Raw genomic sequence first — 23874 nt, forward strand, 5'->3', positions numbered from 1 at the left:
GCAGTTTCTAAATCGTTACTTTTTATTTTGAAAGATTTGTCAAACTCCCCACATCATGGCGAGGGTTTGCAAGATTAATGAGAAGCAGCTTTTTCATGAAATGCTTGGAGGTGAACGAGTTCTCAGCCTGTGAGATCCGACCATCCCATTGACTTTGAAGTTACTCTTGACTGATAGAAGGAAAAAAGTGGGGAGAGGGAGAAAAGGAGGGACGTGCTAGAAACCGAGGGAAAGACCTCTTGTGACAGCTATCTAAACATGGAAAAAAAAAAAAAAATCCACCAACCACACTTCTATTTTACAACTTTCTACACCTCGCTCTAGACCTTGGCCTTCCTGGTTGAAAGCACCTCCCAGTCCTGCATTTCCCAAAGACATCTAGGAGGGGAGAAGCCCTGCACAGTGTGGTGACCCACCCCCGCAGGGCCCTGGCAGATTCCAGAGAGCTGATGGTCCACTCCGGCTCCCAAAAGTTTGGACAAACAGCCTAACGTGAAAAGAAACGGCACCGAAAGATGAGGGAGACTTAGTGCGGAACTGGCGTATGCGAGAGTTAACATACTTTCCTAACACAGACTCGGGTCCTTTCTCCCAGCAACAGCCTTGCCACCTGCGGTTCTGGCTGGCGGGTTCGCACGGCTTTCTCCCACTAGGCCTCCAGTCCCAGAAACATCCTTGCCAGCATCACGTGCCTGTTACTTCCCTTTCCCACCTTCAGGCCATGAGGGGAAGAGCCCCCCCTGGCAGCCAATACCCTGAAATAAAATGAACACAAAGACTACCTTGGTGAGCGTTAGTTTCAAACAGAAGAGGAGAGAAAATCTGAAGACGCAATGTGTGTTGAAGGCAGGCTTGAGCAGATCAAAGTTCCCACCCACACGCCACTAAGACGACGGGGGACACCGCAAGGGGCGAGAGCAAAATGGGGCCGTTAGTGGGCGAGCAAGAGGCAGTGAGAGCAGAGTTACACCTAAGAATGTCATGACTTGGGTTACAATTTCCATTTTTAGCACCGTTAATGTATTCATGTGAATCTATATTAGCACCTTGTCCCCAGGCAGAACAACAAACCATCCAAACATTTTAAACTTTGGGGGAAACAGGAAGGGGAAGATCAAAGAGGGAGGATCCGGAACTGCGGAAGGAGGCAGGCGTGGATTTAGATCACCAGATCCTTGTCAATATCCTCTGCAAAGCAAGACGAGAGAACAGAGTTAGAGCGTGAGGCCCTGTGCGGGTGAAGACGGGCTTCCCGAGGAGTCGGCGGGTCCCCCCCATCCGCAGGCCAGGGGTCAGATGACCAGCCCAGGGTCACCCAGGAACGTGGCGACTGATAACCTTGGTCTCCCTGCCCCTGTTCCTGTCACTGACACACACTGCCAAATTACACTTCCTGTCTCCTGTCCTCGTGCCTGCCGGTTCCCAAAATAGGGCTAGGCACAGACTGAGTGCTACGCTTGAGGAAAGGAATGATAAAGACGGCCAGATGGACAAGAAGCCACCTGAGAGAGCAAGGCCCGCCCAGACAGGGGGAGCAGACAGGAGTTAACTAGGCTCAGAGAGCAGAGCTGGGTAGAGAGGATGGACCCGCAGATGACAGAGAGCAGAGGGGAGGTGGGGAGAGGATGGGGCCCCTTTGCTCAGACACTCACGCTCCTTGATGCCGAAGCAGCCGGCCCACTCATCCAGGGCGATGTACTTGTCATTGTCTAGGTCGCAGGTCTCAAAAAAGCGGGTGGTGCAGTGCTCCATGGGGATGAGGGGTGCACGCAGTGGGGCCAGCTCCGTGTGGGACAGGTACCTGTGGGCAGGAGACGGGGAGGGCCTGAGGTGTCGGAAAGCCCCACGCTCCAGGAGAGACAGGAGAGCGAGGCTGCCCCACAGGGCGGAAGGAAAGGGTGTGTGAGCAGAGCAGGAAGCCAGCATCCTGGTCTACCCCCTCGCTCTGCTGCTGACCTGCTGTGGGACTGAGAGCAGGCAATGCCTTGCTCTGAGCCTCGGTTTCCCCTCCATCAAAGGGGGGAGAGTTGACCGTAACGGCTAACGGCCCTTCCGGTTCTGAGATCCCATGGGTTCATAACAAGGGCCTCTTGGTGCATTTGTTTCCTTATTGGCTGAGGATCGGGGCGCAAACACTTAAAGTGAAAATCTTCTGCTATTGGTAGATCAAAATCTGATATGAAACAACCGTGCATGTTTCCAGGGACACACATGTCTATAGCGACAAATGCCCAGAAAAAAGTCTAAAAAGGAACACACTAAATGGTGACGGTGCTGCCTTCTGGGGAGAAGTGGGACGGGGCTGGGATTGGCAGGACGGTCAGAAGGACTCTGACCTCCACAAGAGCTTTCACTTTCTGTACCTGGTAACGTGCGAGAGGGAGGCCTTCTGGCTTCTCTCCCGCTGTCCATTCCCTTTCCTCCAGCCGGCCTGGACTCCAGAGCACATGTATGAATTTTTTCCTTATTCTCCAGAGCCCTCAACCAGTTGTCCACAAAACACTCTTCCCCAAGGGGCCGCACCGTGACTCCAATTTTCTCTCTAACCCCCAGACTCCCTCACGCCACCAACTCGTGGAAGGAATCCCACAATGTTTCGACTAGAACATCCCCTCCCCTTCTGTTGTATATTGGTGGGAAAACTGAGGCCCAAAGAGGGGCAGGAACTCAGGCAAGGTCACCGTGCAGCTCTGGGACAAGAAGGGGGGGGCACGGACCCCCTGGCCCAGGCTGGAGCACTTTCCCAGACACACAGTCCTGCAGCCCCATCCGGAAGCCTCTCTCCCGGTGCTTTCATTGTGGTGGGATCCAGTGGCTCAGTCTGAGCTTCAGATGTCCCCCCTGACTTCCCCTTTCCTCTCCACAGTGAGCGACTCAGTTGAATCCCAGCCATGGAAAGAGCCTGGGAGAGAAGCAGCAAGGAGGTTCCCAGAGCTCAGGAGACCCCCCCCACTTGGGGACTGCGGCCAGGGTGGGTGGGCTCCAGGCACAGACAAGGGGTGAGCGTCCCAGAGAGGACCATCCCTGGGCTCGGTGTCCTCCCCCCAGGCATGCGAACGAGGTGGCCCTCCATTCCGGGCTCCCCCGAGAACACACAGCAAGAGGAGGCCACAAAGCTGTGGTGAGGGTCGTGACAACCACTGCCCGGCCTCACGTGCAGCCGGCCACCCACTTACACCTTCTGGGGGCCTTTTTACTGTTGTCCTTCGATTGTGAGAAGCAGGTTGTCACCCAGAGCGTGAGCTTCATGGGGGCAAGGACCACATCAGCTCTGATCACGGTTAAACCCCCTGCCCGAACAGGGCTGAGCACATAATAGTTGCTCAGTGAGTGTTGGGTCACGGACAGCTGCGTGCCTGTTCTGCCGTGTGGTTGCACGGCACGTCAAAACCCATCTGGACGACAGGGAATAGCAATTCAACAAGGGCTTGCGGTGTGGATGGGATTGGTTCTGTGGAGTTTTTTTTAAGAAGTCCCAGGTTCAGTTTGCCCTCCCGAGGCTGCTGGGTCTCAGGTCTTTTGCTGAAGGACTGTGAGCACACAGGCCAGCCCACCTCCGCCCCACTGCCCCACGGAGTCTGAGCTCCTTTCCAGCTCACTCTCCCTCAACAAGTGGATACCCAAGACCGGTGCGCACAGGGGTAAGGAGGGATTTTTCAATTCCAGCTGACTTCCACTTCTTCTGGCATGAACGTGTATTATGACTTTCTTCCTGCTCGGCCCCTACACAAACTGTGGGACTCCAGGACTGCACGCAGCAGTCTGCAGAGTTTTCTGGCCATACCCAGTGCACCTCCCAGCCCTGACCCATGACTCTGCGTCCTCCAGCACTGAGCCAGAGAGGTGCCCTGTGACCCTGAGGGCCTGAGGCCTTACCCATCAATGGGGTGCTGGTCCAGCTGGCCAAATTGCCAGTGCACGGGGAAGATGTACATGTTGTAGTTCTTCTCGAAGTCCCGGGCCAGCAGCTCCACGGGGTGGTCTCCAGCCTCCAGGCGCTTCTCGTTCTCATGGATCTTCTTCACCTGTGAGAGCAGATGCTGTGTGACAAAGGGTCCAGGGGAGACTGTCCAGGCCAGGGAGGGCCCCTCCTCTTCCGACAGTAGGCCGGAGCCGGAAGAGACCAGCCCAGGCCAAGGTTCGAAATGAGGGAAGGCAGTGGCATAGATGGGTACCAGCATCTCACCCACAAAAGCGGAGGCCTGGGTTGATCTCAAAGTGGTCTATCTGCCTAGAGCTGTCCCACCAAACGCACCTGGGGAGTGTGTGAAAATGCAGCTTCCTGGGCCCGGATTCACAGAGACACTGATTCTGTGGGCCCGAGATGGGGCTCGGGAATCTGCACGTTATTGGTACTCCAAGTGCTTGATATGTTCAGTAACGTTAAAGATCCACAGATCAGAAGGAAAAAGCAACTGGGCGTTTGTGTTCCTTTTGTTTAACACTGGGCCAAAGTGAGCAGGTCTCTCTATTACAGGGCTTCTCAGGCTTTAAGACGTGAACGTGTATTATCAGCCTCCAAAGGCAGCGAGAAGCCGGCGTCCCAGCGCCCAGAATAAGGGCACTCGTCAGCGCCGCGGTGTAGGTTTACACGTGGGGGCCTAGTTCTAGGGATGGGACTGGATCTCAGCCAGCCCAGGGCCAGGAGCCACCTCGCTCAGTGCCAGGCAAGGGCCCTGGGACAGGCTGGGAAGAGAGCACTTACTCGCAGCTTCTGCTTCTCAGTCAGAAGGTTGTTGTCCTCGTCCCTTTCGTACAGAGTGATCAGGACGTTCTTGAGCCAGTCCCGCATGCGCAGGGGGAATTCGGTCAGCTCGGAGTCCAGGCAGGGGGGGATGTCTAGGGTCCAAAACACGAGAGTGGTCAGCACAGACCCCGACTCTCCCTGCCTGAGGGCCAACATGCTGGCTGGGCCACTCTTCTCACCCAGGGCCTCCTCCTACAGCCATCTCAATCGATGACCTGGGCACAGTGGCTCGGCCTTTCTGGGACGGTTTCTCACACCACAGTGAGCAAAGGAGATTGTGTGGGGGAAGAAGGTTCCACTGAGCCACATCTGCTCTTCCCTGGGCCTGATCTAGTCTGCTGAGGGCAATGGTTCACTCCAGTGACTCCTGCACTTTTCTGGGTGATGGGGCTCTGAAAGCAGAGGTCCAGGTCCCACGCTGGTGATACCAACCTTTGGGAGGTGTTTGAGCTGGGAGGTTGAATAACATTATCCATAGGCCCAGCTTAGCTTTGGTGGGGAGGTCAGTAACACTTACCCACCAGAACATTCTTCATGACGATTCCATCCTGATCTTTGGAATTTAGAATCCCAGAATGTCAGACCAAGTCTACCCTCTTATTGGACTTATCAAAGGTCAGCATGGGGTGGGGGGGGTGGGGGGGAGGGGCTTGCTCGAGGCCACATTATCAGAACCTCATCCACCATCCCTGGCATGTGGTTGCCCTGGGGCTTAGAGGTCTGTCCTTCCCTCATCCTGAGTCCAGGGAAAGTCCCCTCTGTGGTTAGGACAACTACCTTCTCCACCACCAGCTGGGGAGCGGAAGGGAACATCTGTGGTGGACACACTAGGATTTGTAGCAAATGAGCCACACACCCCAGAGGACAGAAAGAACCACTTTGGTAAAAGGCCTCTTGGCCTACTCCTCAGTCTCACTGCCCAAGGACTCCTATCAGCATTCCTCCCCAGCCTCCTGAGCCCCATAACTGGGAGCAAGGGGCTGACCACGGGAGAACCTGGGTTTCTCCTCCACCTTTCTGAACCCTGCACACCTTCACGAAGCAGGTGAGTGGCTCTCCCCAGTGCCATCTGGTGCCAGAATGTACCAGAGACACCACATGGGTGCTGTCTTGGAGGAGGATGTGGCCTTGGGTGTCTGAAGTGATAAGGAGACTGCCAATGCTGAAAGAGGCACCTGGGCCAGTGGGATCTACACCTGGAATCACTAACAAGAAGCTAGACAGTATCCTGGCATCCCTTCCCCCAACACCTGACTCCCAGGTTTCTAGAGGAAAGTGGTTAATCGTAGGTCTTAAGTGGGCAGACAGGAATGTGATGGAGTGAAAAGGCCAAGGATAGGGCAACGCTGAGTAATGGGGCCTGAAGGAAACTGGCATGCCTCATATTTTAAAGCATTCAAGTTCAAATACAGTGAAACCTTGGATTGCAAGCGACTTGTTCTGCGAGTGTTCCATAGATGAGCAAACATTTCTGATACAGTTTAACTTGACAAGTGAGTGACGTCTTGCAATATGAGTAGTATGTGTTGCTGAACATCATGTGATCGCAACTGGGCCAATGGTTCTTCTCTCTCTCTCTCTCTCTCTCTCTCTCTCTCTCTCCCTCACTGTGGGATTGTGGGTGATCGTCTCCCATGCACAGATGCTGGGTCTCAGGCCACAATGTTTGGCAGAAATCAGTGATTTTTCAGAAGGTTGGAAGGTGCCCCCAACTGGCACTAGTGTGTTTTTTGTCCCTTCAAAGCACCTATGGACAGCCCTCCGCTGTTCCATACAAGAGTGAGCTTAGGAATGCTCTGCTTCATCCTGGGTCAGGCTGCCTGCAGATCGAGACCCTCTCCTCGGCTGCCTTGTTGCCAGTTACATTCGATACAGTCTATGACAAGAGTTTATTAATACTGTACTGTAGTCAACATCCCTGCGAGTGTATACAATGGCCCCCATGCAGAAGAAGATTCCACTGAGCCAATAGAGAGCAGTGATTCCATTAGTGATAGTGAAAGTCGCCCTACACAATAACCCTCCTCTCTCTTCTCTTCCTCACATCGGGCACGAAGGTTTTCAAAGGTAAGTGCAGGTTAATTTGTTTATTTTTCTTTAGATTTTATATGTTCTTTGTTATTTTGTATTATATTACAGTATTGTAATCACTTTATATGAATATTTTTGGGATGTGGAACGAATCATCTGAGGTTCCATGATTTCTTACGGGGAAATTCACTTTGATATACAAGTGCTTTGGATTACAAGCATGTCACCAGAATGAATTATGCTCGCAAACCAAGGTTTTACTGTGTTTTTAAAACACTTTATAGGCCCAGAGAGAACATCATTTTTGCTTTGCCATATTGAAGCACTAAAGATTTGGGTTAGCCCTATAGAAGAACATCCTCATCAGTAGAGAAAAGGAAGGATTGTCTTGGATGCTAGTGGAAGGATCCAAAAACCCTCCCTGACCTCCACAACTGCTCAGTCCTTCCTGGGAGGTGTCCTGAATGCAGAGCCGAGAGGCAGCTACTCCTAGACAATCATCCCATTTTATAAATGGCAATCCTGGGGCGCCTGGGTGGCTCAGTAGGTTCAACATCCGACTCTTGACTTCGGCTCACGTCATGATCTCATGGTTCGGGGCCTTGGCCCTACATCAGCACAGAGCTGTTTGGGATTCTCTCTCTCTCCGTGTCTCCCCCTCCCCTACTTGTGTGTGTGCACATGTGTCCTCTCTCTAAATAAATGAATAAACATCTAAAAAGTAGTGAATGGCAATCCTGAGGCTCAGAGAGGGAAAGAGACTCGCCCAATGTCACGAAGCACGGGGGTGCAGAGCCCGCATCAGCGCCAGCTCAATGCTCTCTCCCCAGATGAGGCACTGGAAGAAGCCAAGGACAGACTCACATTTGCAAGGCCCAATGTAGTCCAGGTGGAGTTTGTGGCCCTTCTTGGTGCCCTCCAGGGTGCACTTGGTGGCAAAGAAGTGGCAGGAAGAGTCGAAGGTCTTGTTGTCATTGCTGCACACCTGCAAAGGATAGAGCACAGAGGGCCACGCCCTGATTCCCAAAGCCCTTCACTGGCCCCACCATCCTTGCCCATTTCAGAGATGGGGACACGAGGGGCCAAGCAAGGAATGTGATCAGCCCAAGGTCAGGCGGTGGGTTAGTGCTGGGGCTGCAACAAGAACCCACTCTGTGGGCTCCCGGGCCGATGACGAGCCCATGGTGAGAGCCACTGTTGGCCTCTGAGTGGAGGTACAATTGAATCAGACAGAGATATGGGAAACAAGCCTGGCAGATGTGGAAAGGAGGAATGAAAGATGGGGGGTGGTGAACAGGCAGAGTACAGAAAAAAGTTAATGCAGAAAGCCTGGGATAGTCATGCTTAGCAAGGCCCGCTTGTGATGTTGGCCCTTGGCTGGCATCTGGGAACTTGGCCGATAAACAATTCCCTGCACCTGCTATAAAACTTTCCACAGATGATGAGGGTGCCTCACTGTGCCTAGGCCGCTTGTACAAACGATACGGTTTGTGCTGAACATCTGCTTTCCTTCTGGAAGTCTGGAATTCGGGTACGTGCTAGGCAGAGGGTGCCTACGTGACTAGTGCTCAATGAAAACTGTGAGTGCCGAGTCTCTAATGGGTTTCCTTGAGCAGAAACATTGTTCACACGTGGCTGCATCTTTGTAGCTGGGGAAAGAGTGCATTTTGTGAGACCCCTCATGCGAGTGGAGAAAGCAAGCAAGCCTGGGCCTGGATTCCTCCAGGCTCTCCCTACATCTTGTTCCCGCGTGATTTACTGTGTATCTTTAATATGTCACTGTAATAAGTCTTAGCTGTGAGCACAACTGTACATTGGGTCACGTGAGTCCTCCTAGTGAATCTCTCTCTGCACGTGGGGGTGGCCAATCAGAGATCCCGCGGGGTGAACGAGGACTGTGGCAGGAAGAATCTGTGTTAGGAGGCAGGGAGCCTTGTGTGGAACCTCCTGTACATACTCACTATGGCTTATAGATCACCGCAGAGGGAGAGCTAATGGGCACTGGTGACCAGTGGGATGGGAGTAAAGGGGTGAGGAGGAGGAAAGACCTGACAACGATGCTAAAATTTGGAGCCCAGAGGATAAGTTGTATTGGGGAGAGACTACTGATGGAGAACCCGGATGGGAGGTTGTGGGAACAATGCCGGTACCAAATATGCTGTCCTGAGCTAGGTCATCACTAGCACATTGGTTGTCATGAGTGGGCACTCAATAAATAATTACACGGTTGGATCGATGGATGGTTGGTTCAGTGAATGAGTCCTATTAGAGGCAGAATGGATGGGTTTGAAAGCTTTTTTAAAATAGCATATATTGGGTACTAAGTACAAAGCACTACCTAACAAATATCCACAACCACCCTATGAAATAAAGACAATCTCTATCCCTATGTCAGAGATGACAAAGCTGAGACTTGGAAAGGTTCGACATCTAGCTAAGATCTCACAGTTGACACGGGTGGAGATGGGGTTTGAAGTCAACCTTCGGTCTGACCCCAGAACCCACATTTTTGGATGCTTTGCTAGGCTGCTCCCAAGCACTGAAGTCTCTATCTCAGTGTCTGATGTTCTTGATATGTTCCCTTCTGGATCTGGTACAGAGCTGGGAACCTGACGGTGCCGAATAAATCCTTATCGGTTGCTGGAGACACATGGTGACGGACAGAGCCTTACCTCCACTTTCCTGCTGTGACCAGTGTGGGGACTTCTGAGACTGGAACTGCCCCACAGAGTCACCAGGCCACCAGTGTTCTGGGCAGCCACTCCACGTTTGCGAAGGCCCAATCCCGCAACCCCCGGCCCTTACCTTCTCAAACTCGCCAATGGGGGCAGGGCAGCTGGTAGGGTCCTGGCACACGCACATGGGGGTGTTGTTCTCATCCAGCTCACACACTTTGCCATGTTTGCAGTGGTGGTTCTGGCAGGGGTCTGGTAGAGTACAAGGGCATGTAGTTAGCACCACCCGGTCCACCTGAACCCAACCAGACTGATCCCGGGGCAGAATTCCTCTCCTGGGGCCCCCACTCTGGGCTTTGAGCTGCTCGGAGTCCTCCTTTCTCTTCTGCTGAGCCCAGCAATTGGCATTTATGGGAGAAATTGGCTCAGTCTGGGGATTAGAGATTCAGTGTGAGGTCAGGGTCGGGCACATTTTGGGGGCCTGCAGGCTTCATCTGGGACCCAGGAGCCCTGGATACCATATGACTCCCTTGAGGATCGAAGCAACCATTGTGTTCTCAGCTCTGTTCCTCAGTGATAGTGAGACGTTTTTGGATTATAAAATAAACTTTCTAGAAGGATGGAAAATCAGCTGTTGTCATGGAGCCAGGGAGCTGTGAGGCCAAGCAAAACAGACTTGAGTGGCTGTAAAGGAAAAGGGAGAAGAGCCTTGAGGCCCACAGTGAACAATAGAGCCCAGCTGTGTCTGGTAAACACCGGATGAGGGTGGGCCTGGAGGAGGGAAGGAACAGACCCATTAGATGCCCCTCTGCTCCGACAAAAATTCTGTGCCCTCAGGATGACAGCTCAATCTAGCCATTTCCTCCTGGTGCTTGATGTGGGGTATTTTAGTCATTTTTATTGGATGCCTGCCCTGCCAGGCAGTGGGCCAAGTGCCCTTGCGCTTTATCTCATAATCCTCCAACAGCCGTGGGGCGAGGGTCCGCTATCTTTGTCATCCCTGGGTTAGAGGTGAGGAAGCGGGCTCAACGGAGCTAAGGCTGTCGCAGAGGGAGTTGGCAAGTTTAAAGGCAAGCCTACGTGGGTCTGCCTCCCAAGTCCACGCTGTTAACCCCTTGGGTCGGAGATGCCAGCACGGTGTGCCGGAGCCGATGGCCCTAGGACAGTTCGGTCCTTCTGGCACGAACTCCAAGGGTAGCATTATATGAGCTTTGTCAGGTTTCCAGGCCTTATTTCCTCACAGCTGTGTGAAACAATTTTCACATAAGCTAAGGAGTATAAAAGCTCCTGGAGGTCTGTGCCCGTGTGGGACAGGGGCTGAGACAGAGGTCATCGAGGGGCTCGGGGACCACATGTGACCTGCGGCCTCAGTGGGAATGTGAAGCCCAACTTTGGAATCAGGGCGGACAGCTGTGAGGGGAGAAGGCCATTTCTAGCTTGGGAACATCCTTTGCTGAGACCCACAGCCTGGCTATAAACAGATCATTCCCAGATTCCAGAGAATATTCCCAACCTTTGAGTCAACACTGTTCCTCCTCCACAGCCACCTCCCCCCACCCCCGGGGGGAGGACCTCACCCTGAATTTCCTTGGGAAGGAACCTCACAGAGGCTGTCCCCACGCCCCAGGCTCAAGCAGTGGAGTGCAAAGCCTGGATGTGACAAGACACGAGAAAGGGACCTACTTTCAGCCACCACCTCCTGTTCGGCTTCCTCGGCACCTTCGTCAAATTCTCCCACTTCCACCTGCACGGGGTTGGCTCCCACAGGTCCCTGGGGGTGGGGGGACAAGAGTGAGTCCATTGGCCCCTACCCGCAGAGGTAAAGACTGGAGGGGACTTGCTCGGGTGCTTCAGGTCCCACAAGAGGAGAGATGAGCCAGAAAGGTGTGCCAGGCCCAGGGCACACAGAGAGCACAGATGCCAGCGTCAGAATTAAGACAGACTCCTACAGGTCCACCGAGGTGCCTCAGAGGCCCCGAGGGGTGTTAGGGCAGGAGGGGTACCGAGCCCACTATCCCCACCAGCCGTGCCACAGCAGCTCCCCTTCGTGTTTAACGTATGGGGAGACTGTGGGTGATCACCTAAGAAAAATCGCCCCACAGCTCAGAAAGAAAAAATTTCAAACTCACAGCTCCCACGTCCAGGGTTTCACTGAACGAGGAACATTCAGGAACGCGTCAGGATTGGGGGATCCACGGCATTCACCTCGGTGCTATGCGTGCACACGGGAAGGGGCAAATGTCCCGTTCCAGGATCGAGACTCCCAGCACCCTGGTTTCTCCAGGGAATGGATGTGGACATCTGGGGACCCTACCCACCTACCTCTGCCACCTCAGCCACGGTTTCCTCTACCACCTCTGTCTCATCGGGCAGGGCTTCCTGTTGCTGTTGGGAAGAGAAAATGGGGTGCAGAGAGGTCAGGGCCAGCTTTGCCTCTGAAGCGCCTCCAGCCTGGGGAGCTGGGAGAGCAGCTCCCTGGAGATCCCGAAGGCTGTGCCTCAGGGACTGCCATGGGTAGGGTGATGATGGCAAAAGGGAAGCCAAACACAGGGGCCCTGTGGAACGCTGGAGCACCCCCCTTTATATATTTTATATCTGGGGTGTCTCTCCCAATAAGATTCAGCTTGGAAAAGCACTTTCATTGCTTTGAACTCCTATGAATCTGGAAACCACTGATGCAGACCGACTCCCTTCATCTCATAGACTGGAAAACTGAGACCCACGGGGGCATGAACACCGAGAATTTTAACAGATGTCATTATCTTTTCCACAAGTATGATGTTCTTATCATGAATTTGTTATTCTTGCCATGTCAACTTGGAGTAGGAAGAAGCAAGGTAGCAGACAACTCTGAGGTGCCTGGCTGGTTGGGGCTCCTTCTTAGCAACGGCGAACCCTGCCAGATCTTTTGCCAAAATCTACCTGCCGGAGTCCACCGTCACTCACACCTCCTAGTGGAGACAGGCCGAGGGAACCCTAGGTTGCAAGAAACTGTTTGTCTGCCGCACCCTTCTTCCCCTCTCTTCCGGTAACGGCTTCCGGATTAGCTTTGAATGACCACTGCTGGCCCTCTGCGTGCAAGTCTAAGTCTTGCAGGGACGGTCTGTCGGTCAGGGTGCTCTACACGACCCCTGGCCAAGAAGCAGGCCCAGGACCCAAGCTCAACTGGATTGGTTCTCCTTGAATTTTTTTTAGATCGTCTTGGCACGTTTTCTCAAGAAGTGAAACCTTTGAAGCAGATCCATTCAAATGGCAGCATCTCCGAGACTGTCTACTTGTTCTCACCTCCAAGATCCTGGACCTGTCCTTCTCCAGCCCTCCCCAAGGCCTTAGAGTTCATAATCTATCCCTGTAGATATCCTTCCCCCTCCTAATGTGGTGAGACCGGAGCCTGTTGCTTGCAACCAAATAGTCCTCACTGACTTGAAAACTAACCAGCCCTCTCTCTGTGGGTACTAAAGGTTCACCTTCTCCTTACATGGAAATCTCTCTTCCCTGGACTCTCCACCCAGGGGTCCTCATCTCAATTTTTCTCCTGAGCTTATTAGCGTAAGAAAAATCTTTTTTTTTTTTTTTTTTTTTAATAAGGCACAAAATGAGATAGGGAAGCCCTCGCCCCTCCAAGTATCCAGGGCCGGTAGAGTCGGTGACTCTGATGGAGGGAGACCGAGCGGATATGCTCTTTGAGTACTTACAGGAGCTGCCAAGGCCCTCCCGGCCAGGCAAAGGAGGAAGAAGATCCAGGCCCTCATGATGCTGGGAACCCTGCAAGGGGACAGAGATGGAGAATTGAGTGAGTGGGGGGCTTCTTGACAGACAGCCCCTTCTGAGCTGAATTCCTGTGATATCTGAGATAAAATTTAGGTGGTGCATGCAAAGGGATAATGGAAGGTGCCAGAGGAAATCGCTTTTATTCCGTTCTCTTCCAGTTCCGACTGTATGAGGAGAAAGTCTCAGTTTGCTGCTAAGGTGTCTTCGATACCTGTCTAGCACTCCTCTCTCTTCCTTTTTCTTTAAGTTTATTTATTTATTTTGAAAGAGAGAGAGAGAGAGAGAATGAGCCAGGGAGGGGCAGAGAGGAAGAGAGAGAGAATTCCAACCAGACTCCACTGCGACGTGGGGCTTGAACGCACAAACCATGAGATCATGACCTGAGCTGAAATCATGAGTCAGACGCGCTTAACTGATTGAGCCACCCAGGCTCCCCGCTCCTTTTTAACAGAGAGCAGGCCTCCGGCTCAGAGCCTCCACAGGAAACTATATCCAGCTGGAATTCAACAGAGTTGTTTTGTCTTCTTTGTGTTTTTTTTTTTATAGTTTCCTTCCATTTATGACAAAAGACAAAAGATTTTTCCGCTTACGGTAAAGATATAAAGTCTTTTTTCCCCATACATTTATTTAAGTTAAAAAATTTTTTTTCATGTTTTTATTTATTTTTGAGACAGAGAGAGAGAGAGAGAGAGACGGAGCATGAGCAGGGGAGGGTCAGAGAGAGAGGGAGACACAGAATCTGAAGCGGGCTCCAGGCTCTGAGGTGTCAGCACAGAGCCCGACACAGGGCTTGAACTCATGGAGTGTGAGATCATGACCTGAGCTGAAGTTGGATGCTCAACGACTGAGCCACCCAGGTGCCCCCATTTATTTAAGGTTTAAAAAAGTGGCTCGCCCAAGGTGGTTGGCTAACCAGTCAAGTTTGGGCAATACTGAACCAGATCATCTTCAAGGACCCTTAATCCCCGATGTTACGGAATTCTTTTTTTCCCATGCTCCAAACCCTCCTCCTCCTCCTTTTCTTCCTCTTTTCTACCCTCCAAAAGAAGGGGGGAAGTTAATAGGCAGAGACCTCCTGCCACTTTGAGACAATGAGATCTACATTCTAAAAGAAAGAGGGGTGCCTGGATGGCTCAGTCATCATGCTCTCTCTCTCTCCCTCTCAAAAATAAATAAACATTAAGTAAATGAAACAAAGAGGAATAGTCTTGGAGTGTGACCAGTGGACAGCCACATCTGTCTCCATTCTACCCAGAAGGGACAGCACTTCTCTGGATCCCCCAGGGAAACTATCCAAATGCTCACTTATGTTCATGTTTTCTCTTCTTTCCCCCTCACAGCTGAAGGATGTTAGCTGAGATCTAGAACCTTCTCCTGCCCTGGTCGCTGCTAAGACCTCATCCTCTGGATGCTAAACCCTTGGCTCCAAAAATCCCATGACTGCAAGGGATTTGGAGGCAGAATCTTCTCTGATGATTCATTGCCAAAATGCCATCCCTCACAAAGGAACTGTGGTGGGCACGTTTTATTTCTTGTTCTAACTAGATGGACTTCTATTCCCAGATGGCTTTAGAAAGTTCTTCCTTATATGGATTCAAACTTGCCTCCCTCCAACTTCTGGTCTACTCTGTTCCTCCTCCTGTGGCTACGCAAAAACAAGAATTCTCCTTCTGCCTCCAAGCAGCGTTTAGTCAAGGTGGGCAGCGGCCGTGTCTTCCCTCTTTTGTCCCCACAAATTTCTATATTGGGCTCGTCATTCCTAGTTCTTTCCAAGACTTTTCAACTGGCCCAGCGTCTTGGAGGTACCCTGGCATCATGGAAAAAAACAAACACGCAGCTTGGAATTCAATGCCAGGGGATCCTGATCAGCCTCAAAATGACCTTGGTTATTGGTTAAGAACACTGGTCCTCTCCAGACCTTGCTTCCCCTTCCATTAGTTGTGAGGGTCAGACCAGGTAAGCTTTGAGGTTGTAGGCTGGGTTCTTAAAATGCCCTTAAAATGTCACAGGCACACGCTGGTCTTGGCATGTGTCCTCACCTGTGGTATAACCCGTCTTCGCTTGGACTATGGTATTGGGGCGGTAGAAACAGGCAGAGGAAGAGCAGATTCATAATGACCCTTTATTGTATTAAAATCGACCTAAAACCTCACCTCTTATTTCACGGCATGTGTATGAAATAAAAGTAATAGAAATTTAGAGGCATCAACCTGGGAGCTTGGCATTGCTTCACCCTGGCTCCAACCCCCAGACGAGTCCAGTCTTCCCTTTCCAGGAAATTTTTAGACTGTTCCTGCCCCACACAGTTGTATGCTTGTTTCCCTACCACCGCCCCCCCCCCCGCCCCGGCCCTCCCCAGACCTACAAGTGGAAAAATCTCCCTGTTTGCTTTCCCATTTGAAAGATACAAGCAAGACAACCCCTCACATAGGATTTTATGAATGGAGCAAGAGAGAAACATCAGTGAAGGACTTGTCTGAGGCTGTTTGAAGTTAAAGGGTCAAAGTGAGACTGGGAACTAGAAGGAAAAAAAAAAAGGTGTCGTCTGGGCTCCAGTGACAGAGAAGTCATGTCATCGGAGAACTACCCCAGCCAGGACTGGGAATGTAATGAGCTTCCGATTGAAAAGCCAGGAAGGCCAGTATCTCCAGTCTGTCCCTCATGTGAGCAGAGGAACCATGTTCCTTCCCCTCCTTGACCAGGGAAAGGTCTGTTGGTCAGCTCTTTGGTCTGTCCTGCCTCTCTACCTTCCTGCACTTCTTTCCTAGTGGCACAATCACCCTTCCTGCCGCTGGTTTTGCAGCCAGAACCAAAAAACAGTTCTAAATCTTGTAGTGCGTTTAGCGTCTAAAGGGCTCACATATGCACTGTTCCCCTTGGAGCCTGTGCTGTGACACACGGGCAGACACGGCACGGGAGGGCTTACAGTCCCACTTTCTTGATGAGCCTGCGGTTGAGAGGAGGAAATCGTGCGACATTCAGGCCTTTTCCAAGTCAAACTCCCCAGGCAAACTACCTTCTTGTGGAGTTGGGTTGGGCCTATTTAGGGATTATGTCTGGTGGGGGAGTGGGGGAGAAATGCAGAAAGTGACAGTGTTAAGAAAATGACCCAAAATCTTAGAGAAAGCGTGAATTTCCAAAATTTGGGCTCCTGCCCAGTGCCCAGGGCTACATCACCAGTCCCAGAACCCTATGCCTCCAGATGATGGGCTGAGAGGGAAGGGGGATGTCTGGACTATTCTTCCTGCATGGCCACACTTTCTACACGTGCATAAGATCCCCGAGGCTCTCAGAAACAGGTCTGGCAAAGGGGCCAGCCGTCCATCCCGCAGAGCTGATGGGGTGCAACAGTAACCCCAGTGAGGTCAGAACACAGAGTTCTGAACCCCAGCATTCAGAACACATCCTCTGCCAACCAAACCTAGATCCAGTCCGCCCAGTGAAAATATAAACAGCCCTGTAGAAATGACTGGTATCGAATGAAGACTCGCTCCTTTGTATCTCTTTAGCCCGTGGTGATGCAGATGTCTATCCTTTTCAAAGTGTTTTCACAATCCAGCATCCCGCTGGGGGCTCAAGGCATGTCTTCCTGCCCCGTAGTACAGGTGAGAAGGTGAGGCCCAGAGAGGGGAAGACATCTTCCCAGACCCCCAGGGAGTGAGCAGCAGGGCTGGGTGAGGACCCAGGCAGCCCCGCTCCACCCCTGGCGGGCTCTTCCTCTCAGTTTCCCTTGGCAGCTGCTACCTCCCAGGTGCTCACCTGAATGGAGCCCAGTTGGGCTGTGAACTGGTCTGAGTTGCAGGGAAGGAAAGTAGCCTGGGCCAGGGGAGGAACAGGAGGCGTGTTTCCCTTGGCTTGGTGGTCACCAAATGCAGACACTGCTCACTCCCACCCCACCGCCGCCTCCTCCCCCTGTTCCGTACATCGAGTCCCTTCCTTTTTGCCTTTATTTGCTCTGGAGGTGGCTGAAAACCCGCCCGTGGCTGCCAGCAGGACCTGAAGCTGAGGTCACTCCTCTCTTTAGAAAGACTCCGGGGATGGAAAAGTGGAAAAGTACAGCCAGCCCCCCCAGTTCATCTCCCTCAAAATATAAAGGGCCTCCTTTGGGCTCTCCCTGGACACTGAAAAGCCCCTTGAATGTCAGCACAGGGGGGACATCTCAGAATCATGGAACCTTAGACTGTGGGCCTTGGAATCGTAGGCTCTTAAGAACGTGAAGCACAGAATTTGAGCTGTAATCATCAAATCTGATTTGAAGAGAAAGAGGTTTATGGAGCAGGGCAGTCTAAGAGAACCTTCTGGAAATGATGCAAATATTCTCTACCTGCAGCGTCCAACGTGGTAGCTATGGCTGGCGAACCCTTGAAATACCGCTAGTGTGGGCGAACTGAATTTTTAATTATATTTCATTGTAATTACTTTAAATTTAAGTAGCCACATGCGGCTTATGGCTACCATATCGGGGTGATTACACACTTTTATAGAAGCAGCAGAACAGAAAGGTAAACTCGTGGGCTCTGGAGACAGAGCGTAGATTCAAATCTGCTGCTTAGCAACTGTGTGACTTTCGGAAAGTAACTTTCCCTCTCTGGGCCTCAATTCGTTTCTCCATCGGTAAAACGGAAATAACACACCTACCTTGAGAGGCTCACGGGTGATTTATATGAAAGAATAGAAGTAAGCAGTGTTGTTTGCAAGAACACCCAAGGATCCCAGAATATCTATCCCCCGCTCAAGAATCCAGGGGAAGAACCCCAGCTCTTTGCCTGTGGCCTAGGGAGAAAGGGTGTCGGGGTGGAACAAAGGAAGCATTGCTCCTCTTGGTCAAGGGGACACTATCCCAGCCTCCAAAGAACACAGTGACGAAGCCTGGGCCCCAGGCCGGCCCCTTCGTTGGCCTGCTGACGCAAACCAAGCATCTCTCTCCCACTGTTTGGCTTGGAAACAAGGGTTCCAAAAACGCACGTTCCTGGTAAACAAGCCTAAAGAGAGAAAAACAAGTCTGGAGGCTAATATAGGAACCCCCTCTGTGAGCCAGGCCCGCCAGAGAGCTGGGACTTGGAAGGAGAGCCGGGCCAGGCCAGAGACCTGGCACTCACACCAGGGAGAGAGCACAGCCACTCAGAGGTGGTCTCGTGACACAGAAGTCGGGAGTCCTGGGACTGCGGTCTTGGCAGCATTGTTCCCAGCTCACCGTGCAAACTTAGGGAAGACTCCTTCGCTCCCTGGACCACACCTGGCCCTGCTCATGTGCACAATGAGGAGGTTGTTTTAGATCAGTGGTGCTCAAAATTACATAAGCCCTTTCTTTCAGTGAGGTCTTCTGCAAATTCCAATATTTGAAGCAGCTAAAGGCCTTTGGCATTTGTTGAAACATGAAGGTGTTTATCTGTTCAGTGAATCAGCGTGAAATTAAAAAAAAAACCAAAAGCAGGCAAAAGTGATGCTGAGAAGGGGGCTGAAGGTCCTACACACTCGGACACCCCTGAGACATGTTGGAGCATCTCTGGGTTCTCCTATAAACACAGTTTGCAAACCCTGGGGCAGTGTGGTCCCTACGGTTTCTATGGCTCTGGCTTTCTAAGTCAGCTCAGGCAGAAACCTTTCAGAGTATCACCCCTCCCAGCCTGTCCCTGGACTCGGCTTCCAATTTTAATATTTCTTGCTGGAAGAGAAGAATCTAAGGGAAACTCAAGCTCAAGCCCAGAAGTGAAGAGGTTCTGGGGCAGCTCTGAAGCAGCCCCAGAGTCTGGGACTGGGATCAGCCAGAGATTCCATAAAGGCATCTAAGATGCCACGTTTCACTGTTTCATTGTGGTTAAGAGAGGCCCCGGGTGGAGCTTCAGGCTTTCCTCCTTGGCTCCCTCTAGGGGCCACTGCTGCAAATGGGGTGACCACAAATGGAGGGGATGAGAGCTCAGACTGTCACATCCCTAGGATAGTAAATACATGGTGAATATGTCTCCACATGCTCCTCCAGTGCATGTGGCAGACATTACTAATCAAGCACAGGATCTTTTTCCCCTAAAGTGCAGAGTGGCGTCTAAATCTTGAACAGGGTTCTTCTAGCAGCCAGTGCCTATGGATTGGCATTGCCAAGCCATGCGAAACCTCTCTGCCATGCTTCTGATTTGAGAGACAAAAGGAATTGAGGCTCAGAGAGGAAAAGTAGCTCACTTAAGGGTCCCACAGCAGGCGGGTGTCAAAGCTAAACTTCCAGATGTTCAGAAACCTCCAGATGTTTACCTTGTTTCGTTTCTTATTTCATCTGATCAGTCTGGGATCCTCATGCCATGACTAATGTAAGATGACCCAGAGGGATCCCCGGATAAGATAGGCTAATAACCAGTTTCTGAAAGAACCCAGTTCTGGACACAGTTGGTATCTCCATCCATATTTTTTCTATAGACACCGAGCTCTAGGTCTTGAGAATGGGGGCAGAACTAATTTCCTACCTAAGCCATCTCTCCCTCCTGGATAACAGGAAGCTGTTTCTCTAAAGGATTCTGCCAAGTCACTGCTTGCTGCCTCTGGCTCTGCTTAGCCCAGCCATCCCCGAGTTCAGGGTTGGGGATAGGATCCAGACTGTCTGCAGTAGAGAAGAGGTGGCTTCGTTAATCCCCAGGGTTGGCCGAAAGCTCAGCTCCAGCCCTCTCTTACCTCCTTTAAAGACAGGATAGGGAGGGAGCCAGCAAGAAGCAAATGAACAGCCACCTATTAGCCACATTGTGCCGTCCTGATGGCATAATTCCCTAATGAGGCCTGGGATAGGCCATTGCTGGCCAGCAAAAGGAGAGAGAGAGAGTACTGCTCCTCACTTATCATCCACAGGGCTTGTTGCCTGTACAAACATGAAACCAAAGTGATCAGATGAAAACAAAAAAAGAAGGAAGAAAGAAAGAAAGAAAGAGAGAGAGAGAGAGAAAGAAAGAAAAAGAAAAAGAAAAAGAAAGAGAAAAAGAAAAAGAAAAAGACAAAAAGCGAACATTTGGATATTTCTGAACATCTGAAAGTTAGGCTCAGACATCAGTTGGCTGTGTGACCTTGAATGAGTTATCTTCCCCCTCTGATCCTCAGTGTCTCTATCTGTGAAGTACAGCCAGCGGTTTGGTACTGTATGTGTGTGACATGTCTACCTCCTTGTCATCGTCTGTAGTTACGTGTGGCTACGCACAACAGTGTGCGGTTGCAAATGGTAGTTGTGTGTGTGTGTGTAACGCACAGTGTGTCTGTGTGTAAGTTACGTGTGGCCCTGAAGACCATGTGAAGCTGTGTCTGTGTGTCTTTGTGTGTCCACCTGGCTCAGCATCTGTCTGTTTCGGCCTGTGGAGGGAAGGGTCAGAGTTTGTATGTGCATCGAGGTGCACACCTGGGACTTGTCTGTGCTGTGTTGTGAGTCAGCATACGGTTCAGGGAGAGGTATGTTGAGAGTATGGCCTTCTGTCTTTGCTCACGTGTGGAGGCACTTATTTTTAGCTGTGCCAGTGGGGGCCTGTTGGTAAAAGCCGTGCTTAGAATCTGCATCCTCATGGGTTCGTGTCTGCCCCTGTTTATCTCCGCACACCTACGTAAATAATCTCAAAAGCCACATATTCTCCTATTTACCTCAAATCCTGAGCGCTTGCCTTTCCACCATCATCCTTTCCTATTTATGGCTTATTTTCATCAAGGAAAGCTGCTCTTGTAAATAGCAAACCCCAGCCATGCTATTGGTTGACAAGTCTCCGCGGAGGGATAAAGGTTTCAGCAAGACTATTATGCAAACCAAGATCCCGTAGCCCCTCCTCTCTTGTTTCCTTTTCAAGTAGGCAAACGGGGGTGTTAAAAGTGTAGGCCAGTTACTCCTTCTCATGAAGGCAACCTCTGGGATTTAGGTTTGCAGGCCCTTTCAGAGCTGGAAGGGCCCCGGGAGACCATCTAACTGCCCCATTTAACAGATTAGGAAACTAAGACCCAGACAGGGGAAGGGTCTTACCTAAAGTCACTCACTTTGAGTTAAGACTCACCTCTACCATAGCCTTGGCCAATGCTCTTTTCATACTGGGGGGTACAACACTCTTGGGAAATATGAAGGTGCCCAAATCAAAATGGATTTAAAGAATATTTTGTTTAAATTGTGCCTGTCAGCACTTTTAGTAAAGAGAAGTCATATACAAACCCAAGATGATGGAGCTCCCGGGCCAAAAAAAGCTGGAAATGATTTCATTAAGTCTCTGGATACCATAAATTTATCAGTTCTAAAAACCCATTGCATTAGGTGGGAGGACCACAGTTCACCAATTGCTTCCTGTGTGTCAGCCCATTTCTTCCACAGGATAGCCCTTGGAGGTGATGATTGTTATTGTTCTTTAATCAAGGAAGAAACTGGGGCTCAGAAGGGAGAACCGATTAGTTCAAGGTCAAACGGCACCCCGGGGACAGCAGCGGAACAAAAACTCTTCAAACACCCAAGTCAGGGAGGCTTATCACAGCCCCACAGCTGCCCTGGGATCCTGGGAGATCAGCAGGGCAGGACCTAGAGTTTGCTGTCCTGGTGTCTGGGGATTGAGTGAAGGAGGGGACATTCAGATGGAGCCTGACGAGCCTGACCCCGACGTTCTGAGTCTTTCAGTGTCCCCTCCCAGCCAGCAGGCAGAGACCCTGAAAAAAAGGTTACCGTGGCAACTCACATTCCTCCCAGAATGAGTCACGCAAAGAAGAGCCTTTCTGTGGGTGGGACTTGGAGAAAGTTTCAAAAGTTGATTCCTTCTCCAGGCACCCCTTCCCCCCTCCTCTCTCCCTCGGCAATTCGTCGCCTTCAGGCTTTGTCGATGTGGCAGCTGAGCACTCTGAGTTAACCCTCTCTTCCCCCAACCACTCTGTTTCAAAATTGTTTATCCTCCTGCAAATATACATCTGCTTCCAGTCCCACCCACACTCCATCTCCCACGTCGTCATGCCCTCTGGCTATCTGGGGGTAGTGCATCCATTTGAATATATGTTAAGACTAAAGGCTGTGAATACCCCTTGTTCTCGTTCTCTCTCTCTGTCTCATACACACACACACACACACACACACACACACACACACTACTGTACATATCATTTTAAGTGGCTTGCAAATGCTTGAAGCCCATTCAAAGGCCAGTCCATGGATTCCAGTTTAAGAGAACTTCCCTAGAAAGTTTCAGATGACGTCAGGCACCCAGAAGACCAAGTCCAGTCTTCTTACTTTACAGATAGGGAAACGAAGTCCAGAGGACTCACTTACCTAAGATAACACATAGAATGTGCTCTTTAAGTCTGCCAACCTACTTCTTAATTGCTTCTCAGCACTTCTACCATCAGCCTTTGGAGGAGATAGAAATGTAACCCTAGAGAATTGCTGGTGGAAACATTTTCTCCATGTGTTCTGCATAGAATGCTGTCCTTTCTGGAGGAAAATGTGTGCCTCTCTGTTCTCTTTTGGGCAGGCTGGGCTTCCTTGAAGACATGCTTCATCTTAGTGCCCCCTTTATCCTTGATGTGTCTCAGACCCCAGGAAGTCCCCTCATCACCCAGCCAATGGAGCCAGTGAAGGTAAAGACAGTAGAGATGGGAAGGAGGGCGTCCAAAGAGGACTTAACATCCTAAAAGCCTAGACACCAGTCCCATGTAGAGTTTGGGCTTTTCAAATAAGGTGGTGTGAGAGAGATGCCCTGGGACTCTCTCTTGCTTTCCCCCTTCTCCCCTTCTTGGCACATCCTCCGCCACACCCAGCCTCCCAAAGGACCCAGGTGTCTTGGTTGGATATCAGATGCCTGGGGTCTTCAGATCTACCTACACTAAGGGCCACTGCCAGTGAGTTCCTGTGTTTATACCCTGGGGCAGCCCCAGATGGGAACAATGCCTAACCCAGGAGTGACTATCTGACGGTGCTATTTCAGAGTGTGTGGGTTGGGGGGGAGGGGTCACTGGGGGAGAATTCCAGGGAAACAGGAACCTTCCCAGGGTGCTGATTAAAGGTGGAGACCCCCCCCTCCATTTGCCCTCCAGAGATCAATTTATCATTCATGCAAAGTCCCTTTTGGAGAACAGAACTCCCGACCAAGAACCCAGTCTAGGAAGTATCTTCTGGAAGGGGGAGCAGGGCAGACTCTGGCCGCCCTCTGTCCCTGTGCAGCTGTGACCAGATCAGATTCCCAGGAAAGGAGGCTGCCACATTTGTGAAGGGAGCAAAGAGGATAGGCAGGCAGCCTCTGAAACCAGAGAGCCAAACACACACACACACAGAAAACACTCCCCCAAAGACACAATGAGATTATTTTCTGCAAACCTAAAAAGGAGACAAAGTTATACCACCTGAAAAGCAACAGGCAGCCAGTCCGCGGCTCCTGCCCTTCGCGGCAGCGGTGATGGAGCCCAAAGGAGATGTGCGCCCCGTCCCTGACCCAGAGACCTCCCAGCTCAGCTTCTCTTTCTGTACACAAAGTGCAGGAGTGAACTAGGTGTAGGGGCTGGGCACTGGAGAAGGGGAAGGCCGGGTGGGGGTCGTGCGTACCTCAGTGGCAGGCAGGCGGGCAGCAGGCAGAGTGCTCTGGGCTGTGTGAAGGTCTGCAGGAATGTGGAGGGTTTAGAGCCGGGCAACAGGAAACCACTAGGAGCTCTGGGCTGGGTCTGTCTCCCCTCCAC

The 23874-nt window shown here is 51.4% G+C and overlaps 1 protein-coding gene and 1 long non-coding RNA gene across 2 annotated transcripts; one reads left to right on the forward strand and one right to left on the reverse strand.

Moving 5' to 3' along the window:
* SPARC (secreted protein acidic and cysteine rich) lies at positions 1-23874 on the reverse strand. The gene is made up of 10 exons (XM_058720749.1): positions 23744-23874; positions 13149-13218; positions 11776-11838; positions 11137-11224; positions 9584-9705; positions 7643-7763; positions 4706-4839; positions 3877-4025; positions 1653-1801; positions 1-1188 (listed from the first exon to the last, which is right to left on the reverse strand). Exons 2-10 carry the CDS (start codon positions 13203-13205, stop codon positions 1160-1162), a joined length of 912 nt encoding a protein of 303 aa, XP_058576732.1. The 5' UTR covers positions 13206-13218; positions 23744-23874; the 3' UTR covers positions 1-1159.
* On the forward strand, positions 4830-15376 carry LOC131506783 (uncharacterized). The gene is made up of 2 exons (XR_009259138.1): positions 4830-5792; positions 14565-15376. It is a non-coding gene; the product is annotated as an uncharacterized LOC131506783 (long non-coding RNA).

The sequence above is a fragment of the Neofelis nebulosa genome, chromosome 1 (assembly GCF_028018385.1).
Source record: "Neofelis nebulosa isolate mNeoNeb1 chromosome 1, mNeoNeb1.pri, whole genome shotgun sequence".
NCBI lineage: Eukaryota > Metazoa > Chordata > Mammalia > Carnivora > Felidae > Neofelis > Neofelis nebulosa.